The 22,989-nt window shown below is 43.4% G+C and overlaps 1 protein-coding gene across 2 annotated transcripts; it reads left to right on the top strand.

Moving 5' to 3' along the window:
- The first annotated feature begins 5,477 nt into the window (after positions 1 to 5,477).
- Positions 5,478 to 21,259, top strand: LOC307192013 (GTPase IMAP family member 5-like). 2 transcript variants are annotated; one of them, XM_079932411.1, is made up of 3 exons: positions 5,478 to 5,914; positions 16,395 to 16,443; positions 18,360 to 21,259. In XM_079932411.1, the coding sequence occupies exons 1-3, from the start codon at positions 5,909 to 5,911 to the stop codon at positions 19,244 to 19,246; spliced, it is 942 nt and encodes a 313-aa protein (XP_079788537.1). In that variant the 5' UTR covers positions 5,478 to 5,908; the 3' UTR covers positions 19,247 to 21,259. The 2 variants fall into 2 exon arrangements, with proteins under 2 accessions (XP_079788537.1, XP_079788538.1); XM_079932412.1 differs by lacking the exon at positions 5,478 to 5,914 and adding an exon at positions 12,306 to 12,457.
- The last annotated feature ends 1,730 nt before the right edge of the window (positions 21,260 to 22,989 follow it).

Genomic DNA, 22,989 nt, shown 5'->3' with positions numbered 1-22,989 from the left:
TGACTGCTGTGAGGTGATACCTCATTGTGGTTTTGATTTGCATTTCTTGAATAATTAGTGATGTTGAGCATCTTTTCATGTGTTTGTTGGCCATCTGTATGTCTTCTTTGGAGAAAGAAGTCTACTTAGGTCTTCTGCCCATTTTTTGATTGCATTGTTCTTTTTTTAATATTGAGCTGCATGAGCTGTTTATATATTTTGGAGATTAATCCTTTGTCTGTTGATTCGTTTGCAAATATTTTCTCCCAATCTGAGGGTTGTCTTTTCGTTTTGTTTATGGTTTCCTTTCCTGTGCAAAAGCTTTTAAGTTTAATTAGGTCCCACTTATTTGTTTTTATTTTCATTACCCTAGGAGGTGGGTCAAAAGGATGTTGCTGTGATTTATGTCAAAGAGTGTTCTGCCTATGTTTTCTTCTAAGAGTTTTATAGTGTCTGGCCTTACATTTAGGTCTTTAAGCCATTTTGAGTTTACTTTTGTGTATGGTGTTAAGAAGTGTTCTAATTTCATTCTTTTACATGTAGCTGTCCAGTTTTCCCAGCATCCGTTATTGAAGAGGCTGTCTTTTCTCCATTGCATATGCTTGCCCCCTTTGTCAAAGATGAGGTGACCATAGGTAGGTGCGTGGGTTTACCTCTGGGCTTTCTGTCCTGTTCCATTGATCTATATTTCTGTTTTTGTGCCAGTACCATACTGTCTTTATTACTGTACTTTTGTAGTATAGTCTGAAGTCAGGGAGCCTGATTCCTCCAGCTCCGTTTTTCTTTCTCAAAATTGCTTTTGCTATTTGGGGTCTTTTGTGTTTCCATACAAATTGTGAAATTTTTGGTTCTAGTTCTGTGAAAAATGCCAGTGGTAATTTGATAGGGATTGCACTGAATCTGTAGATTGCTTTGTTGCCCCATATTTTCATTGTTCCTCTTTTATTCATTTTTGTGTGTTGATTTTTTCAAAATTATTCCATTTCCTCTCCTCTTTTGGACTTTTTTTTTAAAGTGATTGCTCTCAAACTAAAGTATTTATCCTTAACATATTATTCTCTACCTTGACCTAAGAGTGGACCACTTCAAAGAAGATATTAATATAAGAACCTTATGAAAGTGTACTTGCATCTAATCTCTACCCTTCCTTTGTGATATTGTCATTTTTTGCTTCTCCATATGTTAGAAACCCACAATAGGTTATTAATATTTTGCTTTAGTCTATTTCATTTTTTAAGAAACTAAGCAATAATCAAAATAGCAGTCTTTTCATATTTCCCACATATTTAATTTTTCCAGAAAACTTTATTCTTTCCTGTCGATCCAAGTTTCTATCTGGTATCTTTCTCCTTCAGCCTGAAGAATTGTGGGACAAATTTTCTTTGGTTTTCAATCTTAAAATGTCTTTTTTCAATCTTCATTTTTGGAGGGTAGTTTTGCTGGGTCGATCTTTCATTTTCCTTCAGCATTTTAAATATTATTGATATTCCAGTGTTTTCTGGCTTGCATTATTTCTGATAGGAAAGCAGCCATTATTCTTATATTGTTCCCCTCTGTGTGATGTGTCTGTTTTTCCTCCCCTAGTTAATTTTAAATTTTTCCCTCTCTCTCTTTCTCTTTTTTTGGCTTTTGTTTTTAGTAGTTTGACTCTAAAGTGCCTGGATTTGGGGTTTCTTTGTATTTCCCACATACAGTTAAAATTTTTGGATTTATGGGTTGAAGTTTTTCATCAAAATTAAAAAATTTTGGTCATTATTCCTTCAAATATTTTTTCCTACCAGTTCAGTCTTTTCTTCTTCTTCTTGGATTCAATTACATTAGACTGCTTGATACTATCCCAGTGATCACTAGTGCTGTGTTTGTTTATTTTTTATAGTTTCCTTTTATGCTTTAGTCTCAATAAATTCTCATAGGTCCTTTCTTCAATGTTCAATATGTTATGAGGTCCATCCAATAAATGTTTTCTTTTCCAAATATTTTATGTTCTATTTCCAGAATTAATACTTTTGAGTTTATATTTCTCTCATGAAATTCTTCAATTCTTAACCCATTATATTTATTTTTCTATAAATTCTTTAACACTTTTATGATAACTATTTTAAAGTCCTAAGTTCCAATGAATGAGTCATCTGTGGTTCTGCTTCTAACGTTTAATCTTTTGATTATGAGCCATATTTTCCTGACTCTTCATATGTCACATAAATTTATATTGCAGACAATAAAACTGGTCTAAAGTTTATGTTTCCCCAGCTTTGGATTATTTCATGGATAGTGCAAGTTCATTTATCTGTCTAGTGATTACTCTGATCACATCATTGGCTCCAATGCTTGAGTTGAAATGAGAATGAGCCAACATGAAATCGATTAAGTTCACTTCAGATTCATACTACACATAACCATCTCCTACCTAAGCAACATTTTATCTAATCAACATTTGAACTGAGAAAGGTGTAAGGCTCTAATCTGAAATGGCTTTACCTCACTAGCAGGGCCTAATGGGATAGAAAAATTTCTCATTATTTTCTTGACCCTTCTCCATTGCTGCTTTCTTAGGAAAAAATATTGCGATGAGAACGGGAAGAGTTTTCCAGATAGACAATTTAGCATTGCCTTTAGGATCATACAGATTCCAATCTATTTAGATAACCCACATTGTTGTCAAATGATCATCTGACTTCTCCTCCACTCTGCAAAATCTGTCTGTGACAAGCCAATACCTCCAAATGTTTATATCCACACCAAGTACTTACCCCAGGTATAGAAGGCTCCCCAGCTCTCTCCTCATCTATAAACGGCTCTTTCATATCTAGAATTCAGTTCCTCAGTGCTTCCTTGCTTCCACCATCCTTTGACATAGAGAAGTATATTTTCATTCTGTCCAATTTTTGTTGTCAGTGTGGAAGCTGAGGGCTTTTGAATCTTTCTCCAACTTAACCAGAAGCAAAAATCCCCCATTTTAATGGATTCTTTTTCTTTTCATATTTTCTATAGCTTGTCTTTAATAACAACACACTTTTCAGCTAGCATTCCACTTTTCAAACATTTGTACTGTTTTCCTCTTAATGGTTCCAGAACTATAAGGCCTCTGGTGTTCTGTTCTCAGTCCTTTTTTCTTCATATCCTACACATTTTCTCTGAGTGTTTTTTGCCCATTCTTTTGTTTTCTGGCACGCTGGTATTTCTTCAAATACACACCCTCCCAGTCCTTTCTCCTGGTCTTTTATTAACTGAAACTCATCCTAAGTTCTTGCACAAGTCTCCGTTTGTGTTAACATTTGCATCTCTCTCACTCGGAACTTTTATTTTCTATCTTGGGCTCCAGTGTCCCATTGTACATAACATTGGAATATGAAACACACAACATTTTAACTTCTGATCGGCTTATAAACTTTCGTCTCCTTTTATGTTATGCTATCAAACTAGGAAGCTTGCCCTGGTGCTTGTCCTATGAAACTGAATCCTGGATGATGCCTACTTCACTGGTACTTCTAACAAGTAAACCTTGGTTGCCACAAACTCTCTCTCTCCCACAAAAAAGAAAGTAGGATCTACATGACGCTAAAATAGTCCTTCTAAATGCTGGTGCATAGTGGCACCAACGTCTGTCAGATAGTCAGTGTTTCATTGAAGACGTATTTCCCTATAATCTCCTCTCCTGAGATGCTATTTGGGTAGTTCTTATTCCTTTGTAGCCCTGGGGATGCTGAGAGTTGAGCTCTGGCTATGTCAAGAGAACGCAGGGAGACATCAGGCATGAAGAGTGATCCCAGAAGGTTTGAACTTATTATTCTCTTCTGAAGGTCTGTTCAAGAAGGATGTTTTCCTTCTGCATAATTTTTACTGGATTTATAAGGATAGAGAAGAAAACAATGAATATGCAAATCTGAAAGGAGAAAAAAGAAGTGTGGAAATAGGGAGGAGAGGAAGCCGGAGCCCTGGATGGTTCTGAGACCCGGGAGTCTCAGGGCCTCAGCCTTGGATAGGTTTCCACAACCGATGGCAAGTCAGAGAATACCAGGGGACCAAGCCCAGAGACAATGGCAAGTAACCAAAAGCTAATCTAATCAGAATGCAGAGGGAAATGGAGACAGACAGTTACTTTGGGGTAGGAAAGCGATCCCAGAAAGCACTAGTAGGGCCGTGGGAATGTGAGACAGGGAAGGGAAAGGAGCCGACCCAGGTTGTGTTGATGAGCATCTGACCACTGTAGACAATGATAAGGGGGTTTCCACCACAGACAACTGGGTCTCCGTCCTGCCGGGGACCACAGCAGTTGGTCCAGAATATACCTCAGAATTATCTCACTTGGTGGGCAGTGCACAATTTAATAAGCAAGGAAACTGGGGTATTTACCCACTAACTTCTCACTGTCACAGATTGAGGTCTGCTCCTGGGGACCTCAGCTCTCTGATGAGTTCAGGCTGCTCCGTGCACTAGCCAAGCATCTTCCTGTAACCAGATGAATCCTCAGGCAGAGAGTCACAACTGGTTGAAGGAAGACACCACATGCACGCATGAGAACACTGAACGGCAAGGAGATGTCAAAGAGGCACTGAAAGCATCTTCATGAAATGTACATGTTGGGTGTGAAAGACTTAGTCAAGATTGGTCTATGTGGCTTGGACCGGGGTGAAGCCAGCGAGGAGACATATGCACCTCAGTCTTCAGGAAGTGCTCACTTCCAGGGCCATTCACCTGTAGGGTTGGCACTGGAGAGACCTTGGTAGTGACTGCCTCCTTCAGGTTTGTGCCCCGGACACCAAACTTGCCTCACACTAGTCCTGGCACTGCTTATCTAGTGGGAGAATGAGAGACTCCTGGCTTCAATGATGCTGAATGGAAACAATGGGAGTGTCGGTAATTCGAGAGATTCTGTCCCTGAAACAAAGAATGGAAAATAGTGGAAGTTGGGTCTCTTTCCTACCTGAAAAAATGGGCTGGAAAGAAAGATGAAAAAGCAGGTCCCAGTCAGTAGATTAGGGCTCAGGACAGCCCTCCTTCCCACACATAGGGACAGTCAACTCCAGAAAGTTTGAGTTAGGTTGGTGACCTGACCAGTCCTAGGGCCAGTCCTTTTGTAGCCTGTTCACCACACCATTGGCTCTTTTGCTGACCTCACTCTCATGACCCTCTTGAGAGAAGACAGAACAACTAGAACTGGTGACACCAGCACAGAGGAGCAGACTAAGCCTCCTCCTAAGGCTAATTCAGGAATTGTGTAAAGGTACCCATCCTCAACATACCGGCTAGCTTCAAGTCCTTCAGTAGCTGAGACTTCCTTGCTCAGATAAAACTCTGCTTCTGGATTTTTCTGACAGACTGGACCCCAGAGGAGCCCTGGCCACATGGATGTCCAGTCAATGGACAGCTGTTGAGAAAAGCTATCATGTTCTTTGTTCTGGGCCAGGAGGCTCTCTGGACTTATTTGATATGGGGGGAAAATGCCTACAGGGTAAAAAGTCATTGAAGATTAGATCACTAAACAGTTCTAGAAGGAGAGTCAGGCCTCGGGGTCCTACAACACCCTTCCCTTCCTCAGGTATGACAAGATATTTGGTATCGAGGGGCCCTGCTGGAGACACACACCACATTAGTCACACCAGGAGGGAGGTTTTGTAAGGGAAATGCTTTAAGCCCACAGTGAATGTTCCTGTCTCTTTAAGTCATCACCACCACCTAACCCTCCCTCTGCGCTTTCCAGAGCTCTGAGTCTCAAAGGTCTGAGACTTCCTCTGTGCACACTGGGAGAAAACAGCCTGCAACACTCACAACCAAGGGGAAAGCAGAGATCAGGGCTTTCTCAGATCACCTGTCAGAGTCTGTCACCAGGAAAAGCGAGCCCCGGCAAGGGACAGGAGCTGCAACCAACCAGAAGGAACATGGCTGTGAGGGCATTTACTGTGTGAGCACCTGGGTTCCACCAGGCACCATGTGGGTAAGTGAAAGCCGGAGTCATTAAGATGGGGCGTCCGGATTTGTAAAGATGTCACAAGTTTCCAGTAGAGGAAGTTCGAAAGAAGGTTTATGAGCATATTCTCCAGTCTGGAGGGCACACATTCCTGTCTGCTTCCACACTCCCTCCATACAGTGAGAGAAGTGTGTGCTGGAACCACACCTAGGAATAAACTACGTTTTCAAAGGCATTCAGCATTGCCCAAGCGGCATTTCAGCACAGACAGAAGATACTTCTGTGGCCCCGAAAGCAGTCTAACTTCAGAGCAAGTTACAATGTGGTGAGTCAGGATACCATCAGAATTCACCCCCCAGATTCTCCCTCTCCCCTCTGTCCCACAGGAGGGGACCCTCCAGAAATTTAAGAGGCCCAGAACTAGGTCTTCAACCCCTCTCCGTGCATGACCCCTTACACGTCTGCTCCCTAATTCAGGTCTCTCCCACGCCAGCTGCAGGGACACCTCAATTTCATCATCTGTACAGTGAAGGGGTCTGAATAAATAGCTCATTTCCAAACTCTGATTTGTGGACTGATTACATCAGATACATCAGGTTCATAAATCGGAATTTCTGAGCATGGTCCCCCCAGAATGGACATTTTTAAAGAACACTCAAGTAATTCTGAAAAACAGCAAATCTGAGAGGCACTAAACTACATGAACTTTGAGTTTTCAGACGATTCCGAATACAGGATTCTACACGTTTTTTTGTTTGTTTGTTTTTTGTTTTTGCGGTACACAGGCCTCTCACTGTTGCAGCCTTTCCCATTGCGGAGCACAGGCTCCGGACACGCAGGCTCAGCGGCCATGGCTCACGGGCCCAGCCGCTCCGCGACATGTGGGATCTTCCCGGACCGGGGCACGAACCCGTGTCCCCTGCATCGGCAGGTGGACTCTCAACCACTGCGCCACCAGGGAAGCCCAGGATTCTACATGTTTTACGTAGCTCAATAACTAAGAACCATTTGTCGTCCCAGATTGCAGTGGGAGCTCACCTCCTTCTTGAAAATTATTTTAAATGATTTTAAACCCCATTTCAAACGATATGGAAAGTCCAGTTGCCTATTCGAGAGTTCTGTGGATTCCCCATAACCCACTTCCTCATTTCCAGCTTTGACAAGGACATCTTGCTTCAGCTAAATTTTTCTTCTTGGCTCTGAACCTTGTGGCCTCTTTCTTCATTTCTGCTCTGGTGTCAGTTATGGGAGTTTGTTGATTTCTAGACACAAAATAAACTAATCATATTATGTGATTAGTAAACTTTACAGTAAAGTTTACCTGGGGTAAACTTTACAGAAAGCTTTGGATGGGGTGTAACGGGGGGCGGGGTGACAGGGGTGGGGTGGGTAACGGGGGGTGGGGGCGGCGGCAGGAGAGTTACTGCAGACACACTGAGAGCTTTGGCTTGAGCTCTAGGCAAACCTGCCATGTGAGTCCTTTGGCCAAAGACAGGTTACTCAGCCAACCTCTCCCTTTGTTTTTGCGTCGTTGTTGGTGCCAATAGGGGGAGAACACAGTTACCTGTAGGAACCAGGTGGGCGACATGAAGAGGTAGAATTTGAAACGGACGTTGAAGCACAGACAGGACTCAGGCAGAAATGTGCGGTGGGATGAATGGTCCACAAGGTGGGTTGGAAAAGGCCCTGAAATCTGCTGTTTGTGGAGGGGCTGACTGGGGAGGGGATTAGGTGGGAATGAGGCTGGAGTAGACTGAGGGGAGACTGTGCTGTCGTGTTCAGGCACTCGTGTGATCAGGCAAACTTGACCACAGAACGTTTAATTGTATTAAATAATGTTGGAGTGGGTATTCTACTTCAAAAAGCCTCAGGTTTGAGGCAAGAACATAAAAACCTGGAAGGGAGCATCCCACTCTCACCCTATTTAGACATATTAGGACGAGCCAAATCATGTGGTTTTCTGAGAGCAGGAGCTCTCCAGACCAGTTTGGGAAATACGTCTGATTTCCGATTTCCAAAAACAAAATTCCAATTTTCTTCTTGTTTGTTTCCCAGGCCAACAACCCTAAGGTAGGTCCTAAGTCAGTGAGCAAACTTTCTTGTTCTCAGGGTTTTCCAAAGCCCCCCACCCCACCCCTGGCTGCTGAATCTCCTGGGAAAACTTATTTTCTACCACTTATGTCACTAACATAAAATTACCTGGGAAAATTAATATCTAAAGCTTACTCATTGACATAGAGTATTGTCAAATGCACTCTGCTCCGTGCATTTCAAGGTCCTGAAAGACAAAACAAGCTCGCCAAGTGTTCTCACAGTATCATCCCAGCCCCAGACCAGGCTCTTCCAATGTCTTCCCTAAATTCTGATGCTCGGAGAGGGCAGGAACTATGACATTTTCACTGTGGTGTCACCAGCTCTTTGGATTTTGCCTGGCACATTGGAGGTAGTTATACTTATTTGATGAATGAATGATTGAACAAATGGTGTTTGGGACTCTTTCAGTTAATCATGAGAGGACAGAAAACAGCAAGAGATGAAGAAAATGACTATGGTAAGAACACGCCTCACAACATGTGTTTGCCCCCAGGTGTGAGCTCCGGGTAGCAAGGGGGATGGGCTATCTCAACACTGAATGGAGGGAAGCCCCAGAGCTTTCTCGATGCTGGGATGAAACAGCAAGAGCCCTGGGGCTGGCATTTGACCTAGATCTCTGCCCCTGACCTGCTGTGAGATACTGAATTCTTTGACGAACCTGCACCTCTGTTCCCAAAGTAAAATGAATAAACCTCCTCTGATCTCCACAGAAGGGGATGTAGAGGGAATCCAACTATATACTAGAGGGAACATGACTCACCAGGTAGAAGGTGTTAGGGAACAAGGATGGAGGGTTAACCAGGTATCTTATTAGGCAGCAGGTCTAAGAGAGAGGAGAGGAAGAGGAGGGAAAGAGGGAGGGGAGAAGAGATGGTCTCATCTTATCCTCCCAACAGCCCTATGAGGACGGCGCTACATTAATGATCCCATTTGTGCAGAAGAGGTTTAGCACTTAGATTAAGCATCTTCCCAGGGTTACACTGCTGGCTGGGGGTGGGGCTGTGATTCAGACCGAGGGTGTGGGACACCAGACAGCCCTCGTGGCCAGGCCCACTGGCCCTCCTGCCTATCTTCGGTAAGAGGGTATCTGGGGAAGTAAGGCAGAGGCCACTGAAGTTGTCAAAAACGGTCCAGCTCTGCCCAGTGTGGATGACAGATAATTTACAGCCTTTTATTTGAAGAGGAAAGTAATGTACTGAGAGTCAAGTGATTTTCTAAGGGTAAAACATGGCAAATCAGAACTGGAACTTATTTTTCCTTACTGTCCTATAGGAAGAGTTTCCTTAACCAGATACAGAGTCAAAATACCAAAATTTCTCAAAAACTGTCTAAGTGAATATATATGTATACATATTCATATCAACCACATACATCTCCTCTCACCTTTTCTTTTATCTCTTCAAGCTTAAAAATTCCTTGATCGTGTGCTGATGAAGTTTCTTTCATATTTCCATGCCCTGTTGCCTGGATCTGCTCTCATTTTATCTAAAGAGGTTCATATTTGGCTTACTTACGAGAGTTGTTTTTGGCCATGATGAGTTTTTCAAACAGAAGATTTCAAACAATGCGTACCCTCTTACATAGTCTTGTACAATATTCAGTATTGTACAATATCCAATATTGTGGTACAATATTCAATATTCAACTGCCTGGCTGGGCAGATGCCACTACTCTTTCCAGAGAATACCCAATGGATTGAATTCCCTAGAAGAGGAATTCCTGTAAGTCCTTGGGGAAGCCAGAGCTAGGCTATGATTCAAGACTCATTTTTTTTTAAGCTTTTTTTAAATTTATTTTAAAAAATTTTTATTGGAGTGTAGTTGCTTTACAATGTTGTGTTAGTTTCTGGTCTACAGCAAAGTGAATCAGTTATGCGTATACATATATCCCCTCTTTTTGTAGATTTCCTTCCCATTTAGGTCACCACAGAACATTGAGTAGAGTTCCCTGTGTTATGCAGTAGGTTCTTACTAGTTATCTATTTTATACATACTAGTGTATATATGTCAATTCCAATCTCCCATTTCATCCCACCCACCCCCATCCCCCCTTGGTATCCATATGTTTGGTCTCTACACCTGTGTCTCTATTTCTGCTTTGCAAATAAGTTCATCTGTACCATTTGTCTAGATTCCACATATAAGCAATATTATACAATATTTGCTTTTTTCTCTTTCTGACTTACTTCACTCTGTATGACAGTCTCTAGGTCTATCCACATCTCTGCAAATGGCATTATTTTGTTCCTTTTTATGGCTGAGTAATATTACATTGTACATATGTGCCACTTCTTCTTTACCCATATTCCTCTGTCTATGGACATTTAGGTTGCTTCCATGTCCTGGCTATGGTAAATAGTGCTGCAATGAATATTGAGGTGCATGTATTTTATCTTTTTGAATTATGGTTTTCTCCAGGTACATGCCCAGTAGTGGGATTGCTGGGTCATATGGTAGTTCTATTTTTAGTTTTTTGCGGAACCTCCATACTGTTCTCCATAGTAGCTGTATCAATTTATATTCCCACCAACAGTGCAAGATGGTTCCCTTTTCTCCACACCCTCTCCAGCATTTATTGTTTGTAGTTTTTTTTTTTTTTTGGTACGCGGGCCTCTCACTGTTGTGGCCTCTCCCGTTGCAGAGCACAGCCTCCGGACGTGCAGGTTCAGTGGCCATGGCTCACGGGCCCAGCCACTCCGTGGAATGTGGGATCTTCCCAGACTGGGGCACAAACCCGTGTCCCCTGCATCGGCAGGCAGACTCTCAACAACTGCGCCACCAGGGAAGCCCTGTTTGTAGATTTTTTGATGATGGCCACTCTGACCGGTGTGAGGTGATACCTCATTGTAGTTTTGATTTGCATTTCGCTAATAATTAGTGATGTTGAGCATCTTTTCATGTGTTTGTTGGCCATCTGTATGTCTTCTTCAGAGAAATGCCCATTTAGGTCTTCCAGCCATTTTTTGATTGGGCTGTTTGTTTTTTTGGTACTGAGCTGCAGGAGCTGTTTGTATATTTTGGAGATTAATCCCTTGTCGGTGGCCTCGTTTGCAAATATTTTCTCCTATTCTGAGAGTTGTCTTTTTGTTTTGTTTATGGGTTCCTTTGCTGGGCAAAAGCTTTGAAGTTTCATTAGGCCCCATTTGTTTATTTTTGTTTCCATTACTCTAGGACGTGGGTCAAAAAATATCTTGCTGCAATTTATGTCAAAGAGTGTTCTGCCTGTGTTTTCCTCTGAGAGTTTTACAGTGTCCAGCCTTACACTTAGGCCTGTGATCCATTTTGAGTATATTTCTGTGTGTGGTGTTAGGGCTTTTTTTTTTTTTTTTTTCTGCCCCGGGAGCCTTCATCTGATAGTGGCAATGTTTGCCTTTTCTTATACAACTGCATTTGCGCTTGCTTATTCCAGCAATAAAATATTTTGAGATTTTTTCTAAATTTGTCTTTTACCTCTTTTTTTTTTTTAAGTAGTTGTCTTCCAAAATGATGTAGTATTTTGTTTTAATCATTATTTGGGGTCTTCATTATTTTTATACCTTACATTCAATCTCCTTCTCGGCCCAGTTCTTATTTATTTTATATTTCCTTTCACTCTACACCATTAATTTCAGGCACTCCTTTTTACTTTGGAAATAGTGTTAAATCGTGTATATCCCTTGATTTACTACATCTGAAAACACCTAAGATCTATTCTTCCACATGCTGGCGAAATAGCTCATGGGTACGCTGAAGAGAACTGCTTACCACTCCTCAAACATCACACACACACCCCCAAGAAGAGACACCCAACCCCAAGAAACAAAAGACAAGGGTAGTCACTTTCTGCCTCCCAGCCCTGGGGAGTTTCTGGAAAGGAGGAAGGCTCCATTCTAACCTGTTCCACATCTGGGCTCCAGCTTTGCACGAAGGTAGACAAGTCCTCCTTCCTGAGAAGCCAGTGATTCTTTCCTGTGCCAAAGAAAATAACTAATTTTCTCAGTAGATCTCTTTGTAGGTGCTTTCACAGGGAGACTCAGGTCAGCGTGGTCTGTGTTAGAGTGAGAGGTACTTGGACTCAACAGGAGAGATGAGACGTTGATCTTCCGGGAATGGTGGCCGGAGAGCACGACACGCCCGCGGAGGCAACAGGGGTCTTTAGCAACGGGGGAACTGGGGGGATTGGGGCCCGTGTTCTTCTCTTTCACGCTCCAAACATCACTTCTTTGCACACGTCTTAAAGAGGAAATGGGAGTGGGCGAGGGGCTCGCGGGCTCCGACAGGAAGCATCCCATTAGGGGGGAAGCACGCTCCGAACTCGCTGCTTTCCGGTTTCCGCAGCAGCAGTTTCGCCCCATCCGGAGGGGGTGTCCCCAACTGCGGGGACAGGGGGCGCACTCCGTCAGCCCCATTTTCCTTCTTGCCCTGCAGCCGTGCCCTGGAACCTTCGGCCGCGCGCTCGCGCCGACCCGCCGGCACCCAGCCCGCAGCGCCGCGCCTGGTAAGGGGAACCCGGCGGGGGTCCCAGCGTCCTGGGTGGAGGCCCGGGGAGGAGGGACGCGTCCTGGAGGCCGCGGCTGAGTCAGGGCTACTGATTTCTCGTGGGATCTGACACCGGTTACCGTACTTCTGGGCTCTCCCATCAGTGAAACGGGGCGCCGATGGTGAGCGTTATGGGCAACCGCGGATTCCTAGCGGGAGGGAAGCGGCTTCGGGAACCGCTCACCCCGCGTTCACGGCCCACAGCTTTCCACAGCGTGGAGGTCTTTTCCGTCTAGTTGCCTACTTCTTTAGCTCTTCTGACTTTCATAAGCTTCACGGGGTTTCATAAAGCTTCACTAAGATTCTCAACCCATTTGACAGATGAGTAAACTGAAACTCACCAGGTGCCCGAACTAGGTGGGGCGGACGTCTCAGTTTTAGCTCTTCACTTCCCCGCACCAGCCCCGCCCCATCCCTGACAAGCACCACGCCCCCTGAGGCCTGGGTACCGGGAGTCTATTCCTAGGGGTCCACAGGACAAGTTCAGGGTCATTATGTTCCCGCCCTCATTGAGCCACGTGCTCCAAACGGAACCTCTCAGTGAACATTGTTCATTGATCTTCTGAAAACCAGCCCATTCTCCCCCAAATACCCACACTTTTCCTACGACACGATGTCGAACTCGACCGTATGGCAAACAGATTCCAGTGTGTACAGGAACCAACCCTTTGCTAAAGCTCCTGTGAGAGCCGCGTTATGAAATGACAACGCTAAACTCTGACACAAGTGATACCAGGAAACAGCGGGAGGGGGCAGGTGGGCGAAGGAGAATATGAATCAGGCAGACAGAAAGTATTTTTATCTTTCCTAAAACAGCATGAGAGAGCCTGCTTTCCAATGGTTTGATAAAGTAAGGTGCCGTCAAGATAAAATCAGGCTCGTGTAGTGTACAAATCAGGAGGCACATTATATGCTCATTGGCTTCAACCTCCTACCTAAGCTACATCCTCCTGCTGCTCCTGTCAGATACTCTTATAATCTCTGCCCGCATACTGCCCGCGACTCTCTCACGATTCCTGATCCCACCTGGGGGAAGATTAAGAGGGTTTTCCTTGTGGAGAAGAAATCTGCCTCCACTCGCGATTCTCCCTCTTCTGTCTACGATGTGATTGACACGTGTCACGTTCCTTCGAGTTTAGGATGTTTCCCGATCTTTTCCTAGGCTGATTCTATCCTTTTAATATTCTATGACTCATTTTAGCATCTCCATCAATATCCTTTCTGACTAGCCTCTGCACACTTTATTATTTGTTAATATCTGTCCAAAATAATCTACTCCTCGGTGGGACGTGTCTCCCCCGGCAGCCTGACCCACTCAGAAGACGGTTCAGGAGGACCGTGCGCGCCTCTGCTAATGTAACCTGAACTTTGACTGGCTTTTGTGAGGCCACAGAGCTCCATTTGGGTCACACTGATCATCAAGTCATGGGAAAACACCAGATTGCTTTAAACTGAAATACTTCCATTCCGAGCAACTTCTGGCCCTGCGATTTTACCTTTGAATAATCTTTTTTTTGCACTCAAGATTTTGCAATACAGTTCCCTTTGTTAGTTTTAGGGTAAGCTTCCAGCCTGCCTGCCTCAGTTTATGTCCTGACCATGGATGGCAGCATGGTATGTGGTGTTCCAAGAGGTTCATTGACTGTATAATCTCTTCTCCACCCTGATAAATCTAGGAGAATACACAGGCAAAATGAGCCATGTTTTGGTCTTAGCTCCATGGAAGTTGTGTGATCGTGGGCAGGTCAGTTGAGGCTCAGTTTCCTAATATTTTAATAGAAATTTTAATACCTATCTTGATCACATCATAGGGAATTTAGGAGAACGATTCAAAGAACGGACATGAAAGAAACTTGAAAATTACAAACGGCTGCACAGAGGATTATTACCATGGTAAAGTTATCATCAACATTGTCACCACTGTCGTCATCGTCTTTACCACATCGATATATTGATTCCAATATATAGCAACTGCCGTCTGAAGTAGAAAAGATGTCAGAGGATTTGAGCAGTTTTAGCAAAAGCTGGAGTGTTATTGACCAGAGGCCAGGACAGCGTGTGGGAGAATGTGGTGAGGAAAATGCTCTTCTCTGGGCTTAAGGAAAGGAAAGTGGTGCAGAAGGAGAAGGAAAGGAAGGAAGGAAGTTGCCTTAATAAATTCTGAGCATGTGCCAAGGGCTGGTTTCCCTAATGAGGGCCATTTCTAGTCTTCCCTCCTGAGTGAACAGAAGCATGTGAAAGAGGCAGAAATAACAGAATCGACCTGAATAGCAAATGAACTATGAAAACCGTTTTGAATTCAATGTTAATCAATAAAATGCACCTTTAAACCAATTAAGACATCCTAAGATACGCCCATCAGGGTGACCAAAAAATTAAAGATCTAATATCACCAAGCGTAGGTGAAGATTGGGGGGATTCTCACCCATGGCTGCTGCCAGCATGACTTAGCACAAGCTTCTTGGAGTCGTATTTGGCAGTATCTTGTCAGGTGGAAGCTATATATCCCAGAGCAATCGTCCACGTGCACAAGGAGACGTGTAGGGGGATTCTTCTGCAGCGTGGTTTGTAGTAGCAAGCACGTATCTTTGCACACCAAGTGTTTGTTAATAAAATTGAGTTGGATAAAATGCTACATAAATAATGTCACTGACATAAAAGATTAAAATGCCAAAAAGTACCATATATTACCTATACATACATGTGTATCTCAGAATATTGGTTGCCTCTGAAGGGAAGAGGGAGAATGAGACGGGTTGGGGGGAGTCAAAAAATAAATAAATGGAACTATATGTGTAATGTTTTAACTTTTTCAGTCAAACCAAACAGCAGCAGTGAAAATGCCAAAATACTTAGATCTGTTCACTGCAAGTAGTGGGCATTTGTTTCATTACTCTGTGTATTTCTCCCCTTAAAATGTTTGCTTCAGAACTGCATAATCTTTAAAACTGAATAAATAAAATACAGTCTCGGACATCATCTTAATTATAGTGGCACATTGCATGCTTGCCTTTTCTAATGCATGCTCACCTTTTCTAGCACCAAGAAGAACGACACAATATTATGTCTCATCTGAATGAAACATTTATCCCCATAGTTTTGCCAATTTCTGGGTATATCTACTGGAAAATTTTTTAAGTGGTTATTGGGAGACCCACAAGGAAAGACATGTGGTTTAAAACTGAGCAGGAAATGAATTTATCTTGAATTTGTCCTGAATGTTGACTCTGTCCCTCAGTCATGGCAGCAGCTTCTCTCCACCAGCTGCTCAGAGGGGAGGGAGGGTGGTGGCCGTGCTCCTCCGTCTTCTACCTCGTCCTCTCATGTCCGTCCTCACAGGAGCCCTGGATCCCCAATTCCACACTCCCATTGGAAGGAACATTGTACTTTCCTCCTTGCCACTGGGATATCCATCTGGTACAAAGAGTTTCTGGGGCTGGAAATGGCCAGTACTTCAAACAAGCCAATGTCATTTACAGCAAGGCAATTTTTATTCTCTAGTCTAGCAAGTTTGCTTACTTTGATTCCAATAATAATAGTAATAATAAAACAATAAACAAAATCCTGCTTCTCATTCCACAGAAGAAGACTTTCTTTATTTCATGCCTTTTCAGGTAGAGGGGAGATAATCAACTGACTTGTTTTCAAACATTTCATGCTTTCCTATAGGATGAGGAAAAAGCAGGAGTTCATTGTGTTAATATAACCTAGAATCACCTGGCTTGCTTAAAGTTATATATGGATATTTGAAAGTAAAATATAAGTTAAAAAATTAGCGATGGAAACGGCTCATCTAAGGATAATTATTCTTGGCTGTCTGAATTGGAGGTGTTCTCAGGCCTTACCAAGTCCCATATGGACACCTGCTTTTTATTCCTTTCCTTTTTTTATTCCAGAAGAAAATGGAAGGGCTTCAGAGGAGCAGATACGGGACTATGGCTGAAGGTAAGAAAGCCTCCAAATTCTCAAGAGCTCTAGGCATCAGGGAAGAGTCACTGTTTTCTCTCCTCCTCTCCCTCACCTCAAACACAGTGACAGAAAAGAAACCCAGTTGTTTTCCACTGCAGAAGAAAAGGCAGCTACCACGTTCTTATCTTCCCCACCATCATCACAGCACACACACCCGAGTGTGAAGCTCTCCCCTGTGCTGTGATGTATGGGAAATGAGGAAATGAAACTTCAAGTCAGAGGTCAGGGGACTTGGAAACGAACTGTGAAAATGATATCCTTCCCTGCCTGCACTCAACTGAAAAGAGGAAAAGTTCCCCATAAAGATTTAGTAAATGGTGTTTGCTAAAAAAAAAATCCAGGATACTTAAGAAAGGGAAGAACCAACACAGGGTAAAAGGAATAACAATAACAGATTTTAGGAGACTAAAATGAACTTAATTCATCTGAGCTCCTAAGAACTCCAGAAATCCTCGGATTCTCACTCTCTTCATCCCTTGAAGATTTTAGCTCTTGATGCAGGGTCACCCTCGACAACACCACTTTTGTTCTAATTTCCTGTCATTCTATCAGCCAAATTGACGATCTTTCCAACGCATGTGTTTCTTACACATGATGGTCTTATCATTTCTTCCTCAGCCACCGATCCAGGGTCATCTGTCAGACTGTTGCGGTCTCACACACACCTGCGAACTTCCCTCGGAGAGGAATCAGAACCAAGACAGAACACCAATATCCAGTGCAAATCCAAAGTAGATTAGTGATAGGCGTTTATTACGCACAAAAGCGCAAACCGATCGGGGCCTCACCAAAAGCAGGGTGAGACCCCGAGTCTTGTACGGGTGTGGTGTTTATATCCCAGGGTAACAGGATGTTCGTTCTAATTTTGAACTATTGGGTCGGCCATCCGGAACCCAGCGTCTTCCTGTTCACATTATGCTGGCAAGAAAAGCTCAATTTCACAGCAGCCAAGTCAGGCGGTTAGCAATAAAAGCAGTTACGGTGCAAACAGTTTTAAACCAAAACATTCCATCATTAATTCCAAGTATTACAATCGAAACTGTATGTTCTGGGACAGCATGTCCCGTCACAAGACTCCGTCCTTGACTTTAACGACAAGTTTTCTGTAGGCTCACGTTCAAACATCCAACTCCCCACCCAAAAAGAGGAAACCCAGGGCCATTCAGCTGGTCCTCGGTGGTAGGTCAGTGGAGCTCTTGACCTCTGAGACTTCCTTTACCCCGAAGGTTCAGATGAATGTGATTGGCAGCCTGTGTACCTGGGAATTAATTGGTGGGTGAAAGAGAGGTGATCATAGTTTCTCACTGATGACTTCTCATCCTCCACCTCTTTCTAATCTCACGTTTATTTAGCATGAAACTGGGCTAAGCACCTTCCCTGGAAAAGCTCAGGGACCAGCTTTCTGAAAGCTGTGTTTTCCCTGGTCCTGACGAAGTCCCTGGAGCATCCTTCACAGTGTAGCGGTTCTTACTCCTGGCTATGCGTCCAAGTTCGGGCTCCCAGTGTGGGCTTCCTGCCATTCAAGAGTCGCCTCAAGTTGTCTGCAAACATTTGTATGTATTTAAATATCACTGTTTGGCAGGGAGAGAGGTCCATAGCTTTCATGAGATACCATGAAAGGTCCGCGACCTAAAAATCTTAAGAATCACTAACTTTACCAACAAGGACCTACTGTATAGCACAGGGGACTCTGCTCAATATTCCGAAATAACCTAAATGAGAAAAGAGTTTGAAAAAGAATAGATACACGTATATGTATAGAGTAATCATTTTGCTGCACACCTGAAGCTAAGACAACATTGTTAATAAACTAAACTCCAAGATAAAATAAAATTTTTTTAAATCACTGACTTAGTAAAACTCGAAAAACTCTTTTTTTTTTTTTTTTATAGGTGAGATAGAACATAAGCTGTTTGCAACCTCGTCCTCATTGAGGATCATCCTGGTGGGCAAAACAGGCAGTGGGAAGAGCGCCACCGGGAACAGCGTCCTCTGCCAGCCAGTGTTTGAGTCCAGGCTGGCGGCCCAGTCGGTGACCAGGAAGTGTCAGGGCGCACCAGGCACGTGGGATGGGAGGAGCGTCCTGGTGGTGGACACGCCCCCCATCTTTGAGGCAAGGGCCCAGGACCAAGAGGCGTACGAGAACATCGGGGACTGCTACCTGCTCTCGGCCCCGGGGCCTCACGTGCTGCTGCTGGTGACCCAACTGGGGCGCTTCACAGAGCAGGACGTGGTGGCCGTGACCAGGGTGAAGGAGGTCTTTGGGGCGAGAGCCCTGAGACACACGGTCATCCTCTTCACCCACAAGGAGGACTTGGGGGACGGATCCTTGCATGACTACGTAGCAAACACAGACAACGTCAGGCTGAGGGCCCTGGTCCGGGAGTGCGGGCACAGGTACTGCGCCTTCAGCAACCAGGCCTCCGGGGACGAGCAGAGGAAGCAGCTGGCCGAGCTGATGGCCGTGGTCGAGGGGCTGGAGAGGGAGCTCCAGGGCGCCTACCTCAGCAACGACCTCTTCTTTGATGCACAGCGGCTCCAGCAGGGCGGGGGCGACCCCCATGGAGAAGGTCACGTGCGCTACCTGGCCAAGGTGCGGTCGCATATTGCAAAGCAAAAGCAAGACCTGAGAGAGGCCCAGAGAAACGGCGCCTTCAAGGCGCTCCTGCGAGTCAAACACTGGATCGTTTCTCACATCGGAATATTTGCTGTTTTTGTTATATGCTTTTTGAGTTTGCTTGCCATTTTAATTAGCTTGTGTAGCACTCGCGAATGCTGAGCATTTTCAGATGATACCTGCCATCAGCTTCCATTTTTTCAGAGTCAGTAGCTTTGTCTATGTTGATAAGGAACTTTATTTGCTTTTCGTGTAGTTTCACTTTCAATTTCCCTTCCTTGCACCGGACACACCATCCATTTTCTTCAGTTGCTTTATATTTTCTATCCACCTGACCCATCCATGGATCAGTCCAGAACAGGCTGTTGTCCAATGTCTGGAAACAGTTCTTTTACACAGGCATACCTCGGAAACATCGCAGGTTTGGTTCCAGACCACCACAACAAAGTGACTATCAAAAGTATCACACCAAGTTCTTGGTTTCCCCGTGCACATAAAGGTTATGTTTATGCTACACTGTAGTCTATTTAGGGTGCAGTAGCATTTTGTCCAAAAAACAACGTATATACCTGAGTCTAAAATTACTTTACTGCTAACCATCATCTGAGCCTTCAGTGAGTCATAATCTTTTTGCTGGTGGAGGGTCTTCCTCCATGGTGACGGCTGCTGACGTTTGGGGCAGCTGTGACAATTCCTTAAAATAAGACAGCAGTGGAGTTTGCCACATCAATTGACTCTTCCTTTCACAAATGATTTCTCTGTTGCACACAATGCCATCTGATAGCATTTTACCCACCGTAGAACTTCTTTCTACGAATGGGTAGAAAGAAGAATTGGAATCAGTCCTCTCAAGCTCTGCTGTTGCTTTATCAATTAAATTTACGTAATATTCTAAATCCTTTGTTGGCACTTCAACAATGTTCACAGCACCTTCACCAGGAGTAGATTCCATCTCAAGAAACCTCTGTCTTTGCTCATTCATAAGAAGCAACTCCTTATCTGTTAAAGTTTTATCATGGGGTTACAGCAATTCAATCACATCTTCAGTCTCCACTTCTAATTCTAGTTCTCTTGCTGTTTCCACCACATCTGCAGTTACTTCTCCACTAAAGTGTTGAGCCCCTCAGAGTCGCCCATGAGGTTTGGAATCAGCTTCTTCCAAACTCTCGTTAATATTGATGTTTTGACATCTTCCCATGAATCATGAATAGTCTTAAGGGCTTCTAGAATGGTGAGTCCTTTCCAGAAGTTTTTCAATTAACTTTGCCCAGATCCATCAAAGGAATCACTATCGATGGCAGCTATAGCTTTACGAAATGTATTTCCTAAATAATAATACTTGAAAGTCAAAATTACTCCTTGATCCATGGGCTACAGAATGGATGAAATCTCAAACTGCTTAGAACTGCTTTTACGGCATCCCATAGGTTTTGGGTCATTGTGTTGTCGTTGTCATTTGTTTCTATGTATTTCTTTATTTCTTCTTTGATTTCTTCAGTGATCTCTTGCTTATTTAATAGCGCGCTGTTTAGCCTCCATGTATGTATGGCTTTTACAGCTTTTTTCCTGTAATTGGTTTCCAGTCTCATAATATTGTGGTCAGAAAAGATGCTTGATACGATTTCAATTTTCTTAAACTTTCCAAGCCTTGATTTGTGACCCAAGATGTGATCTATGCTGGAGAAAGTTCCACGTGCACTTGAGGAGAAAGTGTATTCTGCCACTTTGGGGTGGAATGTTCTATAAATATCAATTAAATCTATCCGGTCTGTTGTGTCATTTAAAGCTTGTGTTTCCTTATTTATTTTCATTTTGGATGATCTGTCCATGGGTGTAAGTGGGGTGTTAAAGTCCCCTGCTATTATTGTGTTACTGTCGGTTTCCCCTTTCATGGTTGTTAGCATTTGCCTTGTGTATTGAGGTGTTCCTCTGTTGGGTGCATAAACATTTATAATTGTTATATCTTCTTCTTGGATTGATCCCTTGATCATTATGTAGTGTCCTTCTTTATCTCTTGTAACAGTCTTTATTTTAAAGTCTTTTTTATCTGATACAAATATTGCTACTCCAGCTTTCTTTTGATTTCCATTTGCATGGAATATCTTTTTCCATCCCTTCACTTTCAGTCTGTATGTGTCCTTAGGTCTGAAGTGGGTCTCTTGTAGACAGCATATACATGGGTCTTGTTTTTGTATCCATTCAGCCAGTCTGTGTCTTTTGGTTGGGACATTTTTTTTTTTTTTTTTTTTTTGTGGTACGCGGGCCTCTCACTGCTGTGGCCTCTTCCTTTGCGGAGCACAGGCTCCGGACGCACAGGCTCAGCGGCCATGGCTCACGGGCCCAGCCGCTCCGCGGCATGTGGGATCTTCCCGGATCGGGGCATGAACCCATGTCCCCTGCATCGGCAGGCGGACTCTCAACCACTGCGCCACCAGGGGAGCCCTGGTTGGGACATTTAATCCATTTACATTCAAGGTTATTATCAATATGTTTGTTCCTATTACCATTTTCTTAATTGTTTTGGGTTTGTTTTTGTGGGTTTTTTTCTTCTTTTGTGTTTCCTGCCTAGAGAAGTTCCTTTAGCATTTATTGGAAAGCTGGTTTGGTGGTGCTGAATTCTCTTAGCTTTTGCTTGTCTGAAAAGCTTTTGATTTCTCCATTGAATCTGAATGAGATCCTTGCTGGGTAGAGTAATCTTGGTTGTAGGTTTTTCTCTTTCATCACTTTAAGTATATCCTGCCACTCCCTCTGGCCTGCAGAGTTTCTGCTGAAAAATCAGCTGATAATCTTATGGGGATTCCTTTGTGTGTTTTGTTGTTGTTGTTTTTCCCTTGCTGCTTTTAATATTTTTTCTTTGAATTTAATTTTTGTTAGTTTGATTAATATGTGTTTTGATGTGTTTCTCCTAGGGTTTACCCTGTATGGGACTCTCTGTACCTCCTGGACTTGGGTGACTATTTCCTTTCCCATGTTAGGGAAGTTTTCTACTATAATCTCTTCAAATATTTTCTCAGACCCTTCCTTTTTCTCTTCTTCTGGGACCCTTATAATTCAGTCAGAACACACACATTTATCAATTAAGTTCACTGTCCTATATGGGTGCAGTTCGTGGCACCCCTAATCAATTATAACAGTAACCTCAAAGACAACTGATCACAGATCACTGTGATGAAAGGGGGCATGGGGAAGTCATTCTGGCTTATACGTGATTTAACTTGAACTTTATGCGAGCTAGAATAGCCTGTTTTGTGGCGTATTAAATGTACATTGTACATCTGCTTTAACCGTTAAAGAAAAGAATGCATTTAAAAATCACAATGGAGGGAATTTCCTGGTGATCCAGTGGTTACGGCTCTGCACTTCCACTGCAGGGGGCATGGGTTCAATCCCTGGTCGGACAACTAAGATTCCACAGGCTGCACAGTGCAGCCAACAAACAAATAAACAAAAATAAAAATAAAAATGGAATAACTGTGGTTCAGGTATTCAAAATGGAGCCGGGTGGCCATCGTGGATGTGGTATAAGACACACTCTTGCATCACTGAGAACTTGAATCTGCTGAAATGTATCAAACTCAAGGATACCACCAGCTGTTCTCAAAATATATCTGCTAGCCACTGCCAGCTGCATCTTTATGGCTTCAAGGTTCCCCTTGTAACTATGAAACCATTTTGGTCCCCAACCAAACCTTGCTTAACAAGTGCCTTTACTTCTTGCCAGCTCCAATTATAATTCTTGACAAACAATTATGTAATTTTACGATTTTTGCCTTTTTAAGCCCCCCATTTTGTAGTAGCAGAACACAATTTGTAGCAGAACACAATTCAAATGCCTTTGGATCTGTGTCTCCCAGGCTATAGTTCTCAGTTTGGCTCAGATAAAACTCTTTTCTATTCCTATTGTA

The sequence above is a fragment of the Stenella coeruleoalba genome, assembly GCF_951394435.1.
Source record: "Stenella coeruleoalba genome assembly, chromosome: 9".
NCBI lineage: Eukaryota > Metazoa > Chordata > Mammalia > Artiodactyla > Delphinidae > Stenella > Stenella coeruleoalba.
Note: the sequence above shows the minus strand (reverse complement) of the source record. Positions and strands in the feature narration are given on the sequence as shown.

Excerpts from the sequence above, each read along its gene's own strand:
- LOC307192013 (XM_079932411.1), top strand. Across the intron at positions 16,444-18,359 it reads ATACGGGACTATGGCTGAAG|GTGAGATAGAACATAAGCTG; the intron begins GTAAGAAAGCCT and ends TTTTTTTTATAG.